We start from the raw sequence: 20802 nt of genomic DNA on the forward strand, positions 1-20802 counted from the left end.
GCATGCTAAGAACAAAAGAAGTGTTTTCACATCACTGTGAGACTGCTTTAGGTGCAGCAGAGATTAAAGGAAAAGGAAATTGTATGCATTCTCCAATTTCAATTAACAAAAATGGGGAATATAATAATGATTTGGTTTGTATGTGTCAGTTCTAACTGAAAGGAGAATGGATGGGGGAATGGAAAACTAAATGACTAGTTTCTTCCTTTTCAGAATTGAAAATATATTTTGATTAATCTCTAGTAGCCAGATAATACATTTTTTCTTATTAGCAGAAACTCCCTCAAATGTACTTTGAGATGCTGTAGAACGTAAAAGGAGGTTATTGCCAGACTATGAAAGTAGCAAAATACTCACAGATTTTCAAAGCTGGAATAGTGGAAATGAAACTTCTTCTTCAAAGATAATTATGGGTTGATCACTGGAGTGCACTATGAAGCAAAGGGTTAGGTTCATCTCTTGATGATAATCATGTTCTCAGGCTGTATTATGATATTTTCATTGAACCCCATACATGGCGGGCTTGGCACTTGTTCATTCAGCAATCCTGCATTGTGGGAGCTACTGCTTTTAGTCAGTAATACTGAGTTTCAGTGGCACTGCTCTGTGCAGCAGTGGTTGTATATCCATGTGCATTCATTCATTCATTTTATTTGTTTGCACTTTTCCAGACAGAAAAACATACTCAAAGCAGCTTACAACAAAGGAAACAGGAATACGTTTCAACCAAAACACTACAAAAACAATTCCTAACATTGCAAAACAATAGCATAGTAACAGTTTCATAATTAAATAGCAAAACAAAAGCAAACATAATAACATACAAAAAACCCCACATTTCAGTATTATAAATATAACAAGAATACTGTACTTAAACAACAAGCAGCATCCAATAGCAAAAATAACTAGGGAGTTTCTCAGTTTCACCTTAGTCCTGGAAACACCCCTTCCATTTTGCCCAGCATCCTTTGCAAGGCTTCCAAAGGCAAGGGGTGGGGTAGCTGAAAACACTCACCTGCCCGCCATGATGTTGCATAAGCCTGCATCAAGGATAGAGCATCTTTTTAAGCCTGAGGGCCACATACTCTTGCAGGGGTCAGTCATCTACGGGCCGCATAATAAGTGTGGATGCGACCAGATGCAAAAGTGAGTGTAGCAACTGTGGGACTAATAATAATAATAATAATTTTATTATTTATATCCCAGATCACCAATAGTCAGCATGGATTTCTGAAAAATAAGTCATGTCAGACTAACCTGATCTCGTTTTTTGACAGAATTACAACCCTGGTAGATGAAGGGAACGCAGTGGATGTAGCCTGCCTTGATTTCAGCAAGGCATTTGACAAGGTGCCCCATGATATTCTTGTAAAGAAGCTGGTAAAATGCGGTCTTGACTATGCTACCACTCAGTGGATTTGTAACTGGCTGACTGACCGAACCCAAAGGGTGCTCATCAATGGTTCCTCTTCATCCTGGAGAAGAGTGACTAGTGGGGTGCCACAGGGTTCTGTCTTGGGCCCGGTCTTATTCAACATCTTTATCAACGACTTGGATGATGGACTCAAGGGCATCCTGATCAAATTTGCAGATGATACCAAACTGGGAGGGGTGGCTAACACCCCAGAGGACAGGATCACACTTCAAAACGACCTTGACAAATTAGAGAACTGGGCCAAAACAAACAAGATGAATTTTAACAGGGAGAAATGTAAAGTATTGCACTTGGGCAAAAAAAATGAGAGGCACAAATACAAGATGGGTGACACCTGGCTTGAGAGCAGTACATGTGAAAAGGATCTAGGAGTCTTGGTTGACCACAAACTTGACATGAGCCAACAGTGTGACGCGGCAGCTAAAAAAGCCAATGCAATTCTGGGCTGCATCAATAGGAGTATAGCATCTAGATCAAGGGAAGTAATAGTGCCACTGTATTCTGCTCTGGTGAGACCTCACCTGGAGTACTGTGTCCAGTTCTGGGCACCACAGAACTGGGCACCACAGGACACTGACAAACTGGAACGTGTCCAGAGGAGGGCAACCAAAATGGTCAAAGGCCTGGAAACGATGCCTTATGAGGAACGGCTAAGGGAGCTGGGCATGTTTAGCCTGGAGAAGAGGAGGTTAAGGGGTGATATGATAGCCATGTTCAAATATATAAAAGGATGTCACATAGAGGAGAGAGAAAGGTTGTTTTCTGCTGCTCTAGAGAAGCGGACACGGAGCAATGGATCCAAACTACAAGAAAGAAGATTCCACCTAAACATTAGGAAGAACTTCCTGACAGTAAGAGCTGTTTGACAGTGGAATTTGCTGCCAAGGAGTGTGGTGGAGTCTCCTTCTTTGGAGGTCTTTAAGCAGAGGCTTGACAACCATATGTCAGGAGTGCTCTGATGGTGTTTCCTGCTTGGCAGGGGGTTGGACTCGATGGCCCTTGTGGTCTCTTCCAACTCTATGATTCTATGATTCACTCTGGGTGGCTTATAGCACATAAACATGGTAAAACATTAGACATTAAAAATGTACTGATAGAGGGTTGCCTTCAGATGTCTTCTAAAAGTCAGATAGTTGTTTATTTCCTTGACATCTGATGGGAGGGTGTTTCACAGGGCGGGTGCCACTACTGAGAAGGCCCTCTGCCTGGTTCCCTGTAACCTCACTTCTCGCAGTGAGGTGAGGGAACCGCCAGAAGACCTTAGGAGCTGGGCCTCCGTGTCAGAGCTGAACAATGGTGGTGGAGGTACACTTCAGGTACACTGGGCCGAGGCCGTTTAGGGCTTTAAAGGTCAACACCAACACTGTGAATTGTTCTCGGAAACGTACTGGGAGCCAATGTAGGTCTTCCAGGACCGGTGTTATATGGTCTTGGCAGCCACTCTCAGTCACCAGTCTAGCTGCCACATTCTGGATTAGTTGTAGTTTCCGGGTCACCTTCAACGGTAGCCCCACATAGAGCGCATTGCAGTAGTCCAAGTGGGAGATAACTAAAGCATGCACCACTGGCGAGACAGTCCGCGGGCAGGTAGGGTCTCAGCCTGCATACCAGATGGAGCTGGCAGACAGCTGCCCTGGACACAGAATTGACCTGCATCTCCATGGACAGCTGTGAATCCAAAATGACTCTTATCTTTCTACACTAGGCTGCATTGCACCCATGCAAACATCAGAGATTTCTGTACATGTGTACAACTCTCTCTCCAAGTAGGAAAGAGGCATTGATTCAATGAAGCATTCAGGGAAGGGATGGACAAGGACCAATGAGGAAGTTGTCTCTAGGAATGGGCTACAGAGAGTCCTGAGGGCCAGAGCACAGCTCTTGGCCCTTGAGCCTGAGGTTTCCCACTCTTGACCCACACAGATAAGGTTTTAATGCTCACTCATAGCAATCCTAGAAGGAAGAGTCAGCCAGGTTTTTATTACTGTCAACCCATCAATAAGATGGAATAGAAAATATGAAATCACAGCTTCCATTATAACCAATCATTATTATTTAAATGACAAGCTGAGAACTAGCAATCATAGCAGGGCTATTAGAACATTCAGAACTGTTTGATAATAAATTTATTGTTCACATCATGGAAGATACTCCATGTGAGCAGTGCTTTTTTTCTGGCAGTACACAACGGTATGCAGTACCAGCAATTTTTGGCGGAGAAGGAGACAGGAGGGCTTTCAGGCCCTCTCAGAGCACTGTGCCTCCTTCCCTAAGCTGGGCAAATGGTCCCTGGGCTCAGGCAAGGAGGCACAATCCCATACTGGTTGGACATTATGACCCTGTGGTGAAAATAGGCATGTGCAGTTAGGGTCTGTGAGTACAGAAAAAGGTATGGTGTTACAGCAAGTCATTTAATTAAAATGCATTATGCATTATACCAGGATTATACCATGCATTATAACTATATACACAGATCTTAATGAAGTTCTATTAAAACATGTAATTATTATATGTGTAATTGTTTTTCCTAGCCTCAAGGAAATTTTGTGCCCAGGGCAACCGCATGACCGGGGTAGCCAGTGTGGTACCCTTCAGTTGCTAATAATAATAATATTAACTCTGGGCGGCTTCCATAAAAACCAAAAATACAATAAAATATCACACGTTAAAAACTTCCCTGAACAGGGCTGCCTTAAGATGTCTTCTGAATGTCAGGTAGTTGTTTATCGCTTTGACATCTGCTGGAAGGGCGTTCCACAGGGCGGGCGCCACTACCGAGAAGGCCCTCTGCCTGGTTCCCTGTAGCTTTGCTTCTCGCAATGAGGGAACCGCCATATGTGCCTTTCCAAGGGAATAGCTAAATCCTAGCCTTACGCTTGGTTACGCTCTACCGTAGAATTTCTGTCTGCAAGTTTGTGGATACAACTTGTAGAGTGGGGATAGCCAGTGATAACAGGTCACAGCCTACTCCCTGGGTTGTGGTTCTGGGTCCCCGGGAACAGAGGGAGTGGTGGCAGCCCTACCGGGTTTATTTGGTTTTGGTTCTGTAAAACGTAAACACGCCTGCCAGCCCTGCTCAAGAAGCCTGGACTGGCCGGAGAGCAAAGACAGGTGAGGGAGGGGCAGGCGGCTGGAGGTGAAGGACCAGAACCACAACCCAGGGAGTAGGCTGTGACCTGTTATCACTGGCTATCCCCACTCTACAAGTTGTATCCACAAACTTGCAGACAGAAATTCTACGGTAGAGCGTAACCAAGCGTAAGGCTAGCATAATGGGACCACAACTCCCATTAGTCGCAGTCAGTGTGGTCAATTGTCAAGGATGATGGGAGTTGTAGTCCAGCAGTATTTGAAGAGCTCCATGTTGGCCACCTCTAGGTTACACAGGCAGAAAATCTGCCATCTAAAATCTTTTGACAGTAGAACATTAAAACAGGCCAAGAAAATGACTCTATTTTATGTAGGCGGGTTAAACCACAGAGCCTAGGACTTGTCGATCAGAAGGTCAGCGGTTCGAATCCCTGCGATGGGGTGAGCTCCTGTTGCTCAGTCCCTGCTCCTGCCAACCTAGCAGTTCAAAAGCACGTCAAAGTGCAAGTAGATAAATAGGTACCGCTCTGGCGGGAAGGTAAACGTCGTTTCCGTGCACTGCTCTGGTTCGCCAGAAGCGGCTTAGTCATGCTGGCCACATGACCCGGAAGCTGTACGCCAGCTCCCTCAGCCAATAAAGCGAGATGAGCGCCGCAACCCCAGAGTCGGTCACGACTGGACCTAATGGTCAGGGGTTACCTTACCTTACCTTATCTTAAAAATAAAACAGATATGCCTTACATATATTGGAAGAAGCCTAAATCATATCCAACCATGACTAAAAATAAGTAAAACTTAAGGAGAAAAGAAACAAAATCCAGTGGATTCAGGATCCTGGGCTTGGCTCTTGACAGTCCTTTGATATGCCAGCCTCAGTTTTTGACAGCAGAGATAAATCTCAATTAGTCACCACTGCCGTCTGTAACTAACACATACTTCCTCAACATAAAACTCTGAAGTGGAGTCCTCAAAGGGAATTTACGAGCATGGGCAGTTTCATATTTGCCAAGTTTTGGTGATGACCACACATGACTGGGTTAAATGGTGGGGCGGGGAGTGGATTTCTCTAGAAGCATGAAAGGCTTGCTTGCTTCCCACATCCTTCCAATATTTTAAATATGTTTTGTATTTTTCTTATTTTTTGCAGAATATGCAAGCATTACAGTCTGGCTCTCTTAAAAAAATTAAATTCCACAGAGAAATGGACAAAATTAAAATGCACTAGCATCAAACTACAAAAATGGTGTTAAGCTACAGAAGTGGGCAGACTTTAAACTCTGGCCTAGTCATGTGTCGATGACTAGCTGAGTTAAAATTTCCAGCCACCTTGTACACACCTGGGCATATGTTGTTTTATTTTTCACTTTTTGTAAGAAAGACTTTCAAGGAGGATGCATTCAGGAACTGTGTTGTGGTTGTTATACTTGGTTAATCATTGAATTGCACAAGCAGCAGTGTGTTCTTAACTTCTAGGTATTCAGGCACTTTCTCTCATAGCCATAAAGGACAGGGTGGAATCACTTTTATACCCACCTCAGTGAGGCTGTTAGACATTTTGCAGCTGCCTGCATCATTTAAGGCACAGGACTGAAGACAACTTCCTCTGGCCATATTCACACAACCATGCAAACTGGATTCGTCCAGACATCATGGCGAAAGCATGCTTTTGCTGTCAGGAGAGGGATGCGGGTGGCGTTGTAGTCTAAACCACTGAGCCTCTTGGGCTTGCTGATCAGAAGGTTGGCGGTTTGAATCCACACAACGGGGTGAGCTCCTGTTGCTCTGTCCCAGCTCCTGCCTCCCTAGCAGTTCGAAAGCACGCCAATCAAGTAGATAAATAGGTACTGTTGTGGCAGGAAAGTAAACGGCGTTTCCGTGCGCTCTGGTTTCCGTCACAGTGTTCCACTGTGCCAGAAGTGGTTAAGTCATGCTGGCCACATGACCTGGAAAGCTGCCTGTGGACAAACGTCGGCTCCCTTGGCCTGAAAGCGAGATGAGCGCCGCAACCCCATAGTCACCTTTGACTGGACTTAACCGTCCAGGGGTCCTTTATCTTTACCTCTTTACCTTTGCTGTCAGGAATAGGCATCATGTCTATTTTCATTTACTTATTTCTTTGAAAATTTATGCTCCGCTTTTTGAAGAAATTCCTCCACAAAGCAGTTTACAGTCCAGTCAAAAAAACCAACTCCTACCTGCCAACAAAAGATAAAAATACAAAACACCCCATTACAATAAAAACCAGCACAAAAAGTGGAATATTGAAATACAGTAGAGTATTAAGCATACAAACATAGGAAGAGCCTTGCCTATTGTGACTGTCACAATATTTCCAAGAAGGGTAGCCTTGTCTCTGCTGTTGCAGCAAAAACAATGGAGTTTTGTGGTGTGTTAGTCCCCATCTGCACTACACACTTAAAACTGATTCATAGCACTTTAAACAGGCGTGGCTTCCTGCAAAGCATCCTGGGAACTGTAGGTTGTTCAAGGTGCTGAGTGTTATTAGGAGACCCCTATTCCCCTCACAGAGCTACAGTTCCTTGCAAAGAGGTTTTTAAACCATTCTGTGGGGAGAATAGGGGTCTCCTGACAACTCTCAGCACCCTTAACAAACTACGGTTCCCAGGATGCTTTGGAAAACCATGACTATTTAAAGTGGCATAGTACAGCAATAAATGTACAGTGGTACCTCGGGTTAAGTACTTAATTCGTTCCGGAGGTCCGTACTTAACCTGAAACTGTTCTTAACCTGAAGCACCACTTTAGCTAATGGGGCCTCCTGCTGCTGCCACGCTGCCAGAGCACGATTTCTATTCTCATCCTGAAGCAAAGTTCTTAACCTGAAGCACTATTTCTGGGTTAGCGGAGTCTGTAACCTGAAGTGTATGTAACCTGAAGCGTATGTAACCCGAGGTACCACTGTATAGTGCAGATGGGACATTGCACATTTAATGTGGCATCATTTTGTCAGCTGCATAAAGGAAAGCTTTGGCAGTTCTGTGAAGGAGAAAATTGTAAGGTGAGTATTGAATGGCAATGAAATGCATAAAATTAAAGTCAGTGATCATTAGAACACTGCTTAACATACATTTAAGCTGGATGACAGACGGGCTAAAAACACAGGCACAGTCAGTACAGGATTCCTCTTTCTAACTCAGGGAAAGAATGTGATCCATTAAGTGCACTCTCTCAGAATACACTGTTTAGCTTTTCATAAGAGAGATGGCCGTTGGGTTGAATGACAACGTGCTGTCATTTCAGAAATTCTCTTTGAATACTGTAGAATTTCTGTGTTGCTTTTTTGCCCTTTATCGCCCAGAGAGAACCCACTGTAGAGTTTCTAAGATTAGATCCTGTCACACTGTGACAGCGGAATCATATGTTCTACTAAAGTCGGTTTCATGGGCAAAAATAGGGCATCTGTTAAAGGGATTGCAGTCAGTATATAAAATGTATAACTTGGTTGGGTGTTTTAGATAGCAGCCATTTCATTTTATTAGGTGATAGAAGGTTGAAGGTAGAATCCAGTGCTAGTCCTACTCAGAGTTGACCCACTGAGTTAATGGACATGGCCTGCTTAGGTACATTAATTGTAATGAGTCTACTGTCGGAAGGACTTGGTTGGATACAATTCTAAGGGGGCAATCCTAACTTCACTTGCATGGGACTGAGGCCCATTGAATTCAGTCGGACTTACTTGGCTAGGACTACTTTTCTCATATTTTCATATGTCACAGGAAAGAAATACAGAGTTGGAATAAATTTATTGATAGTTATTGAATACTTTCATAATAGAACAGCTTTTCAAAATGCAGTTTTCTTTTTCATTCATCTAAATTAGTTACTTGTATTTTACAAAGAGAAACATTATCATGTTATTATCTGTGGCTAGAATAATTTACAGGGACCCTCCCACTTACGTGGGAGCTGTGTTGCTGCATGGATAGGTGAAATTGTGTAAAGTGGGGAGCACATCACTTTACTACATAGGCTGCATAGCAAGGAGAGTGAGATATTCATGTACACTGCCAAAGCAGCTACTTTCCCTCTCTCAGGGCTGCTGCCCAACACACCTTTCCTCACCCCGAGCCTTCCTTCCAATCCCTCCTGGGCAGTGTCCCTGAGTGACTTCTGAGCTGAAGTTTGATTTCCTCCTCCCCTTCCCATTTGACCCAGCTGCTCTCATTGCCCTTGACTTCCCCGATCAGATCAGCTAAATTATTTATTATTATTATTTTATTTATTAGATTTATACGCTCACACTCTTCCCCCACCACTCATTTTCTCCTCCGCACCCCAGTCCCACCTTGTTTGGAGATGGATTCGCACCTCTCCTGCTGGCCCAGGGCAGTGTGGCTAATGGGGCACTGGGTCGCTCATCCTCTAGGCTGCACTCAAGAGGCACTTTATGACCCAACGGCTCAGCAGGCAGGCACCGATCCCATGTTCCCTTGTTCCAGCTTACCTTTTTTTTTCTCCACTTAGGTTGAGAGGATCGTAGACAAAAGGAAAAACAAAAAGGGTAAATGGGAATATCTTATACGGTGGAAAGGTTACGGGAGCAATGAAGACACCTGGGAGCCAGAACATCACTTGTTGCACTGTGAGGAATTTATCGATGAATTCAACGGACTGCATGTCACGCGAGAAAAGCGAGCAAAGCACGGGAAACAAGCCAGCACGCCAAAATTTTTACGCGAGAGCAGAGCGTCGTCCCTCGACAAAATACCACATAGGCCATCTGACTCTGGGAAGAGCAAAGGGCTGCCCCATAAACGGAAGCGCATGGCCCCATCATTTCAAAAGCAAAAAAAGGGTTACGCGGCCAAGCCAGCACCTTCAGGAGACAGGGCTGCTAAAACAGTCTCTTACCGGACTACTCCCAGCGGCTTGCAGATTATGCCATTGAAAAAGCCACACAACGGCTTACAGAATGGAGATGCCAGTTATGAAAAGGATTCTAGACATTTTGGGAATGGCCCCCCAAAGCCAGACTTGGATTTAAATGAACATGAAGCAGAACCTGATTTGCCTGGAGTGTTGGATGTGAATAATGAGCCACCCGTCATGAATGGAATTGGTAGGTGATGTTTGTTTTAAGCATTATTATCATTATAATTTTTTTGCACAAAATCATGCCATGTGTATTAGATATGTTATATGTCTGCATATGTAGTATGTTACGATATTGACATGCTAGCATAAATGCAGGCAGAGAAATCTACATGTTATTAATACATTGCTTCACGGTGTAATCCTATGCTTTCCTATGCAAAAATATGTCCCACTGAATTTTACAGGCCTTTCTCCCAGGTTAGTTTGTATAGCAGAGTAAGCCACAGGTTTGTTGGACTACAACTCCCATCAGCCCCGCCGAGCATGGCCAGTGGTCAAAGGTGCTGGGTGCTGTAGTCCAGCAATTGGCAAGCACCACATTGGCAGTCCCTGGTGTATAGCATGGCCACCTAAATATTTCAGTATGATATCGCCTTGATCCAGTCATATGGACAATATTTTCTATCCCTTTTCTTTGGAAGATATGTCAGATTGCCCCTTATCCTGTCTTTCCGATTTAAAGTAGCAGCATGTTAACTATTTATTTATATTTTGATACTTTATATAGCACTCAAACATAATTATCTCTAAGTGGTGCACAAGTAACCCAATACAACAAAAATAAAAGTTAATTAAAACTATAAATTCAGGCGTCTATTTTTCAGCTAGCCTGGAACACCCAGGAGCCTTGAAACAATATTTTAGTATTTCCCCACATCATTGGGGATCACCTTGATGTGTCCATAAATGTGCAAAATGGGAAGCTTAATGAGCATCAGTCCTAATGCCTGGTGCTCTTGAAATCTATATCATGCATATATGATGATGCTCTTTTTATTACTGTTATGTTCCAATTAGTTCTATTTATGTCCCTTTGCACTGTATGTACAGGTGAGAAGCGGTATTCCTAAATCCCTTCAATTTTCTTCTCTAGGCCACACAATCTCACTATCTTCACAGCCTTCTTATATGGGAGTCTTCTCTGACCTCCAACTATTTTTGCTAATCATTTCTTGAGCCTTTTGTCTTTCTATTATATCCTTCCAGAGATTATGAGATCAGGGCTGAGCACACTGTTCCAACGAAGGATGTCAATGCAATATGTGAGATTCAGTGTGTAGAGTCTTTCATCATCCACCATCTCTCAGTGTCTTTAACGCTTGTAGTGCTCACTCAGCAGAAGTTTTGAAATGGTCAGGGCAATCTTCTGCTGGAGTTTCATTTCAGACTAAGCAGTTTCTTGCTTCATGCCTCAGACTGCCTTGCCAGGGCCCTTTTTAGGGCACAGAGTGACCTAGAGGCTGAATATTCATATGGTCCTCCTGTTTCTTCCCATTGCATCTGCCTTCCTTCCTTCCTTCCAAAAATGTATGTATGTCATCCTTCATGCCAAAATTCTCTGAAAGCAGGGTACATCAAAATGGACACATCATATTTTGAAAATAGGATCAGGACAAACACAGCTTCTCTACTCAAGGCTACGGATGGGGGAGGAGTTTGACTCAGTTATCATTTCAAGGCAAACTTAACCTAATTCACACTTTCCCAAACCACACACAAACGGAAACACGGCCATCCTTCGAAATTCACATTGCTCCAAATTTTGCAATGGCAGGCCAAACGATGTGTGAGAAAATCCGCACACTGAGGTAAAGTGTGCATATGTTGCTGAAAATAAGATGCCAGAATGCATTATATTAGGGGGGATCACTTTGCAAAAAAAAAAAAAAAAGTGCATATTGGGGAAAATTTACACTAAAATACTGGTGAATTTTCACAAAGCCTTTTTTTAAAAAAAAAATGGTGTGGGAATGTGGAGAACTGAATTTAAGACTTGGAAAATGAGGAACAGAAAGAAACAGAAATGGACAGGTTCACCCATCCCTACACAAAGCTGAATAGCCAGGCAAAATGCTTTGCCAAGGGATGTTTTGAGTGTCTTGTGTTGATAACATTCTCCCCCCCCCCATGTTTGTTGGTGTGTGTTGTTTTTATTGTTTTTTTCAAATTATTTTTCACATATAGTACATAGGAACATAGGAAGCTGCCTTATACCAAGTCAAGCCACTAGTCCATCTAAGTCAGTATTGTTTACAGTGACTGGCAGTGGCTCACCAGCGTATGAAACCTGGGACCTTCTGCGTGCGAAGCAGATGCTACACCACTGAGCCCTTCCCTGAGATAGCTAGATGTATATGTGTTCGGCTTTTGGACACACTGACAAAACCCTTACAAAGTGTATTTGGATGGAAGGTACCCCACTCCCTGCCCTGCTGCCTTGCTATATTGCACCACTGCCTTCATTTAAGCCTGTACACTCCCCTCACTGTCACCTGCAGCAGTAAAAGGAAGGTGGATTCCTTTATCACTACATCTCTGAGCCTCGGGCTCGCCTCTTCTGCAAAGTCTTTGCTTATGAGGTTCGGATGCCAGCCAGTGTTGTTTCGCGCTGGGCAACCATGCACACACACACACACACACACACACACACACACTGCAGCAAAGCTGAGAGAGCAGAGATGAGGCAGTCACAATGCAGTGGGGGATGGAGAGAAGCAACAGAGGAGAGGAAGAACTGACTGTGGACCACAAGTTAAAAATAATGGGAGTGGGGTGGTTGGTACTATAACCATCATGGTAATCAAATTAGAATCATTACAGTATAAGGCCTTTCAAAAAAATTGGAATCCTTTCTGTCAAGCTGTTGCCAAAATGACAGTGACTAGGAAGAGTTGTTCTTTTTAAAACATTGATTAAATTATCATTAAAGCATGGGTACCCCATGTTACTGGACTACAACTCCCATCATTCCTGACCATTGGCCTTGCTGGCTGAGGCTGATGGGAGTTGGAAACCAAGAGAGCTGGGGGGGGCCCACATTGTTGCACTATAACACTCTTCCATTGAAGTCTACAATTTTAGCCATAGATGTGGTTCAGTGCTAATTAAAATATTGATTAAAAAATCAACAGGGTGATAAATAGCCCCCACCGCAAAGTTTACACTAAATCTTCACTGAGCTTCAAGTGGCCACTCAGCTGAATTGGGCCACATCACACTCACAGGTGTAGACAGCATCCTGGGGTGAACACAGGGCAAAAGTACAATACCCCTGATAGTGTGGAAAGCCAGTTGCAATTCTAGCTTATGATTTTTGCATTTATTGCATTTATATCCTGTCTTTTTCTCTGAGGAGCTCTAGGCAATGTCTATGATTCTCCTCCCGCCAGCAATCCTGTGAGGTAGAATAGGCTGAGAGGCAGTGACTGGCCCAAGTGAGCTTCATGGGCCAATGGGGGTTTGAACCTTGGTCTCCCAGGTCGTAGTCCGACACCCTAACCTCTACACCATGCTGGCTCAGCAGGAGTACAGTGATTATTTGCATTAGGAGAAACCCATCTCAAGAATCTGGTGTTCCCACCACAGAGAAAGCAACACAAAAACCCTCAAGTGCTTTACGTAGGACAAATGGGACCTGCAGTGTGGCATACTCCTGCCCTAGCCCCCTTAGGACATTGATATTCCATTCCCACCCATATATTTTTCTATTCACTTGTGGTCGCTCGGCGTTGGTCTCATCCCGCAGTCTCTTCTTACATTCACATGTTCTTAAGGAACGTGACACAGGTTGTATGACCCAGGTTGCTATGTGGATGAAATGGGGAGGGGAGAGAATCAGCCATACCACCTTCCGTTCTGAGGAGGAAAATACGTAGCAATAAAAACAATGAGTAAATAAATTAAATAGTTGCCCGTCAAGCTACAACTGGAAACTCTTAGTTCAAGTGGCAAGCTAGCTCTCCCAGTGTCTTGCTATCAGCCAGCAGATGTCAACACTTACCCAGGGTGGGAAAGTCACCCAGCCCACATCAACCAAGCCCTTGATAACATAGACAACATCTGTTGCGGTTTCACCGAACCGACATGAGCATTCCATCATCTTCCATTGGTGCTTGCTGTCTTCTTTTGTCAGGTTTCTTGACAGCATTATTAAAATCAAAAAGCAATCCCTTATATTTTCCTTTCTCTCTCCGTCTCTATTGATCTAATTCTCTGCACCGTTTGCTAAAGATTGCCCTTTTCATTTAGCTTTACACTGAGTCTTCTTTTTTTTATTTTTACCAACAGACTCCAGGGATAATCTTTAATTGCAATGCTAGTTTTACTCCTAAGGAAGTCAATGTTTGTCCAGCTAATATCACAGCTAATAAAATTCTACTGCGCTTCTTAAGTTTGAAAGGGTGTGCCTTGTAGGTTAACCATTTTTGTGGCTTTTAAGCACCCTGAAGAAGGCTGCAGACAGAAGGGGAAGACGATAAGTGTGGACAGTTTTTAAATGCAAATTTGAAAGCAAAGTTTTGTGCGCTCTGCCTCCTGGAGTGGGAAAATGCTCCAGTGGCAAACATTATACGAGAGACCTCCCTTCCAAAGTTCAATTTTGAGATGTGCTTGTGCTGGGTGGATTCAGCCTCAACTGGTGCCTCCCACCTCCCAAACCATTTTTTAAAGATTGCAGGTATTTTCAGGAGTCCCAGTCACCCCCCTTCTCCTGATATGGACCCCTGGACTGTGCCTTGTGGCCTCTCTGAAGCTGTAGCATCCATGATGCTCCACAACAGAGGGATGGAACCTCAGGCCTGAGGGCCAAATGTGGCCCATGAAACTGGCCCCTGGATCTCTCCTGGGGCCATCCCCCTCACTGCCCCTGCTTCACATTCTCCTTGAGCGTTTTTGCCTGTCCCTTGAACTCTTACCATGCCTCTTCCCTGCCTGGATGGAGGAAGAAAGGCATGTGTGAGTGTGTCTATAGTCGATGGTACAAAGGTAAAAATGTACATCTGTTGCCCACTTTAGGATTTGGCCGCCAGCAGGTTGCCCAGGTGGCCCTCTTGCTGAAAATCCCCCTACATCCTCCCAGCATTGTCCACCCTCCACCAACACCACCACAGCAGATTTATGCTATTAGCTTTAAAGGTAAAGGGACCCCTGACCATTAGGTCCAGTCGTGACCGACTCTGGGGTTGCGGCGCTCATCTCGCTTTATTGGCCGAGGGAGCCGGCGTACAGCTTCCGTATCATGTGGCCAGCATGACTAAGCCGCTTCTGGAGAACCAGAGCAGCGCACGGAAACGCTGTTTAGCTTCCCGCCGGAACAATACCTATTTATCTACTTGCACTTTGATGTGTTTTTGAACTGCTAGGTTGGCAGGAGCAGGGACCAAGCAACAGGAGCTCACCCCATTGTGGGGATTCGAACAGCTGACCTTCTGATCAGCAAGTCCTAGGCTCTGTGGTTTAACCCACAGCGCCACCCGCGTCCCTGCTATTAGCTTTAGCCTTCCTTTAAACTCTGCAATAGGAAAAGTTTGCACAGCAGTCAAAGGTTAGAAGGGAAAGGGGAAGGTGATGATGAGCCTTATTACTTCCCCTACACCAGAGACATAAAACCACCCCATTCTTTCCGTGCTGCAACCTGATACATCTCATCATATTGCCGCTGTCGTGTCATTTTGTGAGAGGTCCAGAAAGCCTGTGTGAGGTTTAGGGCTGCTGCTAGAGTAGGCAGATTAATGTGTGTGTGTGTGTGTGTGTGCGCACACACGCATAAAATAGCAAAGCCCATGCCTGCATCGGATCCCATTACACGCCGCCATCTCTTCTCTGCTCCTTTTTTGTTTTCTCGCAAATGTGGCAAGAGTTCTCCTGTGGACCAGCCATTGGTTGCTTTTCCCTCCTCTCCGCAGAGAGGCTTTGCTTTGCTTGGGGGACCTGCTGTGAGGTTAACAGCCTCTTTTGTCACCTCTTCAACTCGCTTGCTAGGTGCTCTCTTTGAACAAATGAAGAAACAACAAATAATGATGATAACCTGATGGATGAGAGGGTTTATGTTGTGTTAGATTTCCCCGAAGGATTAATCCCCTGCCCTCTTCCCTTACCATCTGCACCTTCAGCAGCTGTTGCTTATTCCTCAATAGCATATAAATTTTCCAGCCCAAGTCTGCCTTCATCCATTGCCCAGGCACTTGCATGTGATTTTTCAGAGTTCCCTGTGCAGACCTACTTGAACCTGTTTAGATCTAATTCCTAACAGACACATGGCATTCTTTTGACCCTGAGCATGATCAGTCCTTGTTGGGAGGTTGCTTTTTTGGCAAGGGGGAGTTGCCCCTTTAGATTTCCCCCCACTAAAGGTAATTTGTACTTCTGCAAACCTGAGGTTGCCTCAAGCATTCTGATGATACCTCTCTGTTGTTTCTTACTGGCCCCAGTTACAATCTGGTCAAAGTACTTGCCAGGTGGCTCCACTATTAGAGGGAGTGATTATTATTTGAAGATTTGCCTAGTGTATTTGGAGAAAGAAAAATTATACTCCCTGAGTGGGCTTTAACTGGTGTGCTGGAATAAGATCTGGGAAGAGCCTTTGCCCTCGAGGGAGACAGTTTTCAAAACATGGTGAGCAATCTTCAAACAATAATAAATGGTTGTTTTCAAGCAGCAGTCTAGGGTTTTGCTTCACCTTGTTTGGGGCTTTTGGATTGCTACATTTACTTCCACCTGCAGCTCTCCTCCTCTTCAATGCATCCACTGACATGGGAGGTTTCAGTATATATAGAGATCAGTTGGTCCATCTGACTCAGTCCTGTCTATTCCAGTGGGACCATAGCTCAGTGGTAAAGTATCTGCTTTGCATGCAGAAGATCACAGGTTCAAATCCCAGCATTTCCAGCTTGGAAAAATTGTTTGTTGGGGGGGGGCTTAAATAAAACAATACAAATATTTGGCATTTGTCTGTTTTGAGACCATTAGATTGTGTCTTAATGTGTAAAAATAGTATCAGTGTATTAATATCCCTAATTATGAAGAAGGCAATAGGTGAAATATGTAAGGTGAATATGTCTTGAATATGTTTATAGAGGCCTCACTGTGTGGTAGGATTAGCTGTCCAATCACAGACTCTATTAACTTTTTTTCCCTCCAACACCCTCAAAAGTACATAATCCAGACCCTAGTGACATTAATTGAAAGACTTCTCTTGCCTTTGGTTACTCCCTGAGAGACTAATTTACCTTAAACTCCCATGGCAGTCCACCAGCACTTTCACTAAGCAAAGATGAATCCAATCTACAAAACTCAGATCCAGGTCCCAGTTGTACATCTTTTGATTATGATTGAAATTACACCAGGCTGTCTGGAGCCAAGAAACAACTTTGTTCATTGCAATTCATATATAAGGGAAACAAGAGAGAAGTTTGGATTTAAGAAACATTTATTTGGTTGATTTAAACCCCTTACAAAGCAGTTTGCAGCAATGAATAGATACAGTGGATTATATCCAATGTGAGTTCTGCTCAGAGTAGATTCACTGAAATTAATAGATATAGCTAACTTATGGCCATTAACTTTAATGGGTCTACTCTGAGTTTTTTAAAAAATGGTTAAATGCAACCAAATACATTGAACAATGCAAACATTAAAAACTCAACTGGGGATGAACTATTAAAACAGCAGCAACAAACATGAAGCCAAATAAAGCCATCAATAAAAAGCAGAGTGGATTTAAAGGGGGGCGGGTTCGAAGCAATGCAGGAAGTTGGACTAGATAACCCTTATGAACCCTTCCTATTCTACAGTTATATAATTCTATGATTCTAAAATTCACTTAAAAGACAACAGTGAGGGGCCCATTCACACTTCCCAAATAAGGGAAGTCCACAGCAGATAACGCCCTGTTTTTGTTCCCCTCCAGTCTCATGGTCCTTGGGCCTGGGCAGGTTCATCTGCTTAGAAATGCTCAGTACTGTATTTCCTGTCTAGGGATGGAAGAGAAATATACAAATTTTGAAGAATAGTCGTGTTTCACTTTGTGTATTGGTTCGAGGAATTGTCACATTAAAATACAAATGAAATTGAATTTCTCCTCCACCCCTCGTTACTTATTAGCCATCTCAAGCTTTTTTTGAAAAGCCAGCATATACAAAATATATATTTTTTGAAAAGCTAGACAAAAAAAAATCCAGTCCAAATCAAATGTATGAACAGCATGATCCTATATATGTCTACTGATAAATCAGTGTCATTGAGTTCACTGGGGTTTGCTCCTTAGGGAAAGGGCATGGGGTTGCAGCCTGAAGTCCCAGTGATTTCAGTTGAAGTCATTTAAGCACACACCTTGCTCTTCCCTTTAGCTAGCACAGTGGTAGGTAACCTCAGGCCTGCCAGGTCTGATGATCTGACCCTTGAGGTTCTCATCAGGCCACACTGTTCACAGGCACTGCTCTATGCCTTCTGAGTTCACTTTTTACTGGCTGGCATGCATATCTCAATTCTTTCTTGTCTGGATGGTGGATGGAAAAGATACTGGGAGTGAGCATTGAAAGCTCTGGTTTCTGTGTAGCCTTACTGCACAAAGGTAGAACTCACATCCATTGATCTGCCTACTTTTGCCCCCTGATCACTTTGTCTCTGGCCTCACCTGCCAGAAAGTTTCCTGCAAAAGAAGGCGGCCTGGAAATGGTTCCCCGTGCCTGAACTAGAGCATGTTGAGACAAAATATGTTTCACGAAGTATGTACTTATTTTTTTTAAGGGGCTGAGTTTACTTTCAAGGAAGGCAATAGTATCCATTGGCTTTTGATGGAGAAACTCTAGCAGTTGCCACTGTTCAACTCCCTTAATTACTCCATCCTTTAAAGCAGAATAAGAGCAATTCAACCAAATGAAGAAGGCATCATATGAAGCTGAAGTACATCAAAGATGTACTTCTTGGGGAGAAAGGGGCCATGGCTTAGTGGTTCAGCATTTGCTTTGCTTGCAGAAGGTCACAGGTTCAATCCCTGGCATCTCCAGGTGGGCTGAGAAAGATTCCCTGTCTGAAACCCTGGGAAGCCCGTGGTCAGTCATTGCATAAAATATTGTGCTAGGTGGACCAGTAGACTGGCAACTTCCTATGTTCCTGTGCTTGTCTCTTGGGGGATTCCTAGAGATAATGACATGTGTCTCTTCTGACTTTTTGCCTTTTGAAAGGTTCTTCTCTGGCAAATGGAGGCCTGAATCTTCATAGCACTGTGAAAAGGAAGCTGGAAGGGGAGAAAGATTACGTCTTTGATAAGAGACTCAGGTACAGCGTGCGTCAAAACGAGAGCAACTGTCGGTTCAGAGACATTGTAGTACGCAAAGAAGATGGATTCACGCACATCCTCCTCTCCAGTCAAACCTCAGATAACAATGCACTGACTCCAGAGGTATGCAGGTGAACATCAAAGCAAAGGGGAGAGGCCCTGTAAAGTGGGAGGGCGATAGTAGCTAGAAAGCTAAAGTCAATCTTAACCTGAGTTTACCATTGTCTCCTCATCACCCATGAAGAAGCTCCCATTTCAGACTTCCGCTGTTGATGCTTGCAATATTTTTTAAATGAAAGAATAGAATCGGAGGTTGCAGATTTGTAGTCTGTACACAACATTTTTATTTTCCTCAGGGTTTGAATGGAGGCCACGGGAACTTAAGTGATGCTTGCATTATGAGTTGATGACTCCCCAACCCCATCATGTTCACATGGCGGCCAGTTGTGTGGGGTGGTGGTTCCTGATTGCATTCCCAAGTGGCAGGATATTGAGACTTACTGATGGGGAAGGACCATAGCTCAATAGCAGAGCACAGACTTTGGATGTCAAAGGTCCCAGGATCAATCCTTGACATCCCCAAGTAGGTCTGGGAATGTCCCCTTTCTGAAACCCTGTAGAACTGCTGCAAATCCATGTAGACAATGCTGAGCTTGGTGGACCAATGATTTGATGGTACAAAGCACCTTCCTATGTTCCTTCCTATCATCTCTCAAGATATTTGAACTTTTGGCCATTCTCCAGGGTGAAATAAGTATCAAGAGCTTCCTGCTTCATTTATTATTATTAATAATTTTTATTCCAAAAAAACCTATGGGTAAAAAGGTCACCTCAGAGTTAAGTGTATCATGTCACAAAAAATACAAAGCTGCGTACAGGTGGTACAATTCATAAAAATCTGGAGAATATTATAATGCTTTAAAAATTCCACTGGAATGACTCCTATTCCCATGGTTTGCCTACAGCCCTGATTACTGATCAGATGAGCCCCTAATCAAGGATCACTTCCCCCAAGCTCTTTGAATCTCCACTTCACATTCTGAAATAGCACAATATCCTTTGGGGCTTTGTTTTCTGAAGGCAGTGGCTTCTGCTGCTTTATCCTCAATTAATTAAAGGTGCCTCAGAACCTGGTAATTGCATTTCCATTCTTTGCACGGGTTTAAAGCAAAAACAAAACCAGAGCAAATGTTTTGTCTAGCAGAAGACACAAGCAATGTAATGTGCTATCAGAATTGTTTCTCCCAGACATTCAAGGCAATTTGAGGGGCACACTTTTATGAAGGCATTTGTCTCTGTTTCTTCTTCTTCTCTGGTGCTTCAGAGGTTGTTGGACTACAACTCCCATCATCCTTGGTCATTGTCCATGCTCTCTGGGGCTGATGGGACTGGATTCCAACACAAGTTCCTCATCCCAGTTTCTTAGGTCTTCTCTTTGTTGCCCCAGTCCATGACCACTTGTAAACATCAGCTTTCTTAACAATACCTTCAGAAATGGCTTTGAAAATAGATTTTTAGGTGCTTCAGCTGTTCCTAATTTCTCCTAATGAACACATTTTGTATGCATCTGACTAATATACACATTTTTGAAATGCAATTTCCCCTAATATAATGGATTTTTGTATGTTATCTTCACTAATATATGCATGTTCATATGGAGTTTGCCCTAGTTCATGCGTTCTTGTGCAAATATATGGCTGGAGAACCGCATTGCAAAATTAAGAGAAGTGGAAATTTCAAAGAATGGCTGTTTCAGTTTATGTTTTTTTACAAAAGTACAATCAATCATCATTATTACTATTTATATGCTGCCTTTTTCCAGACAGCTTACAAAAAAACAGGCAGATTTGCCTTTAGATGCAAACTGAATTGAATTTCTCCCCCATTGCTATCTGAGAGTAAGGATGGATGGATTTGTTGATTTTGATTTCTCCTAGGACCTAGGTTCACAAATTCCCAATCTTAAGCTTGGCTTTTCCACATAAGTTTACATACATAGATAGATAGACTCCCCATCAGCCTTTTTTGTGTGCCGTTCTACCATTTCTCATACACACCTTTATGCAGTGTAATCCTATTTGCATGCAATTTGCCTAATATACAC

At 43.5% G+C, this 20802-nt stretch overlaps 1 protein-coding gene across 2 annotated transcripts in view; it reads left to right on the forward strand.

The window, feature by feature from the left end:
- The window catches only part of CDYL2 (chromodomain Y like 2), a 72507-nt gene that overhangs the window by 35077 nt on the left and 16628 nt on the right, over positions 1-20802 (forward strand). For both annotated transcript variants that reach the window (XM_083629824.1, XM_083629825.1), the window contains exons 2-3: positions 9011-9605; positions 18604-18821. In XM_083629824.1, coding sequence (XP_083485950.1) covers positions 9011-9605; positions 18604-18821 — 813 coding nt within the window. The remainder of the gene's footprint in view (positions 1-9010; positions 9606-18603; positions 18822-20802) is intronic.

Source organism: Podarcis filfolensis (genome assembly GCF_964270895.1).
Source record: "Podarcis filfolensis genome assembly, chromosome: 8".
Classification (NCBI taxonomy): Eukaryota; Metazoa; Chordata; class Lepidosauria; order Squamata; family Lacertidae; genus Podarcis; species Podarcis filfolensis.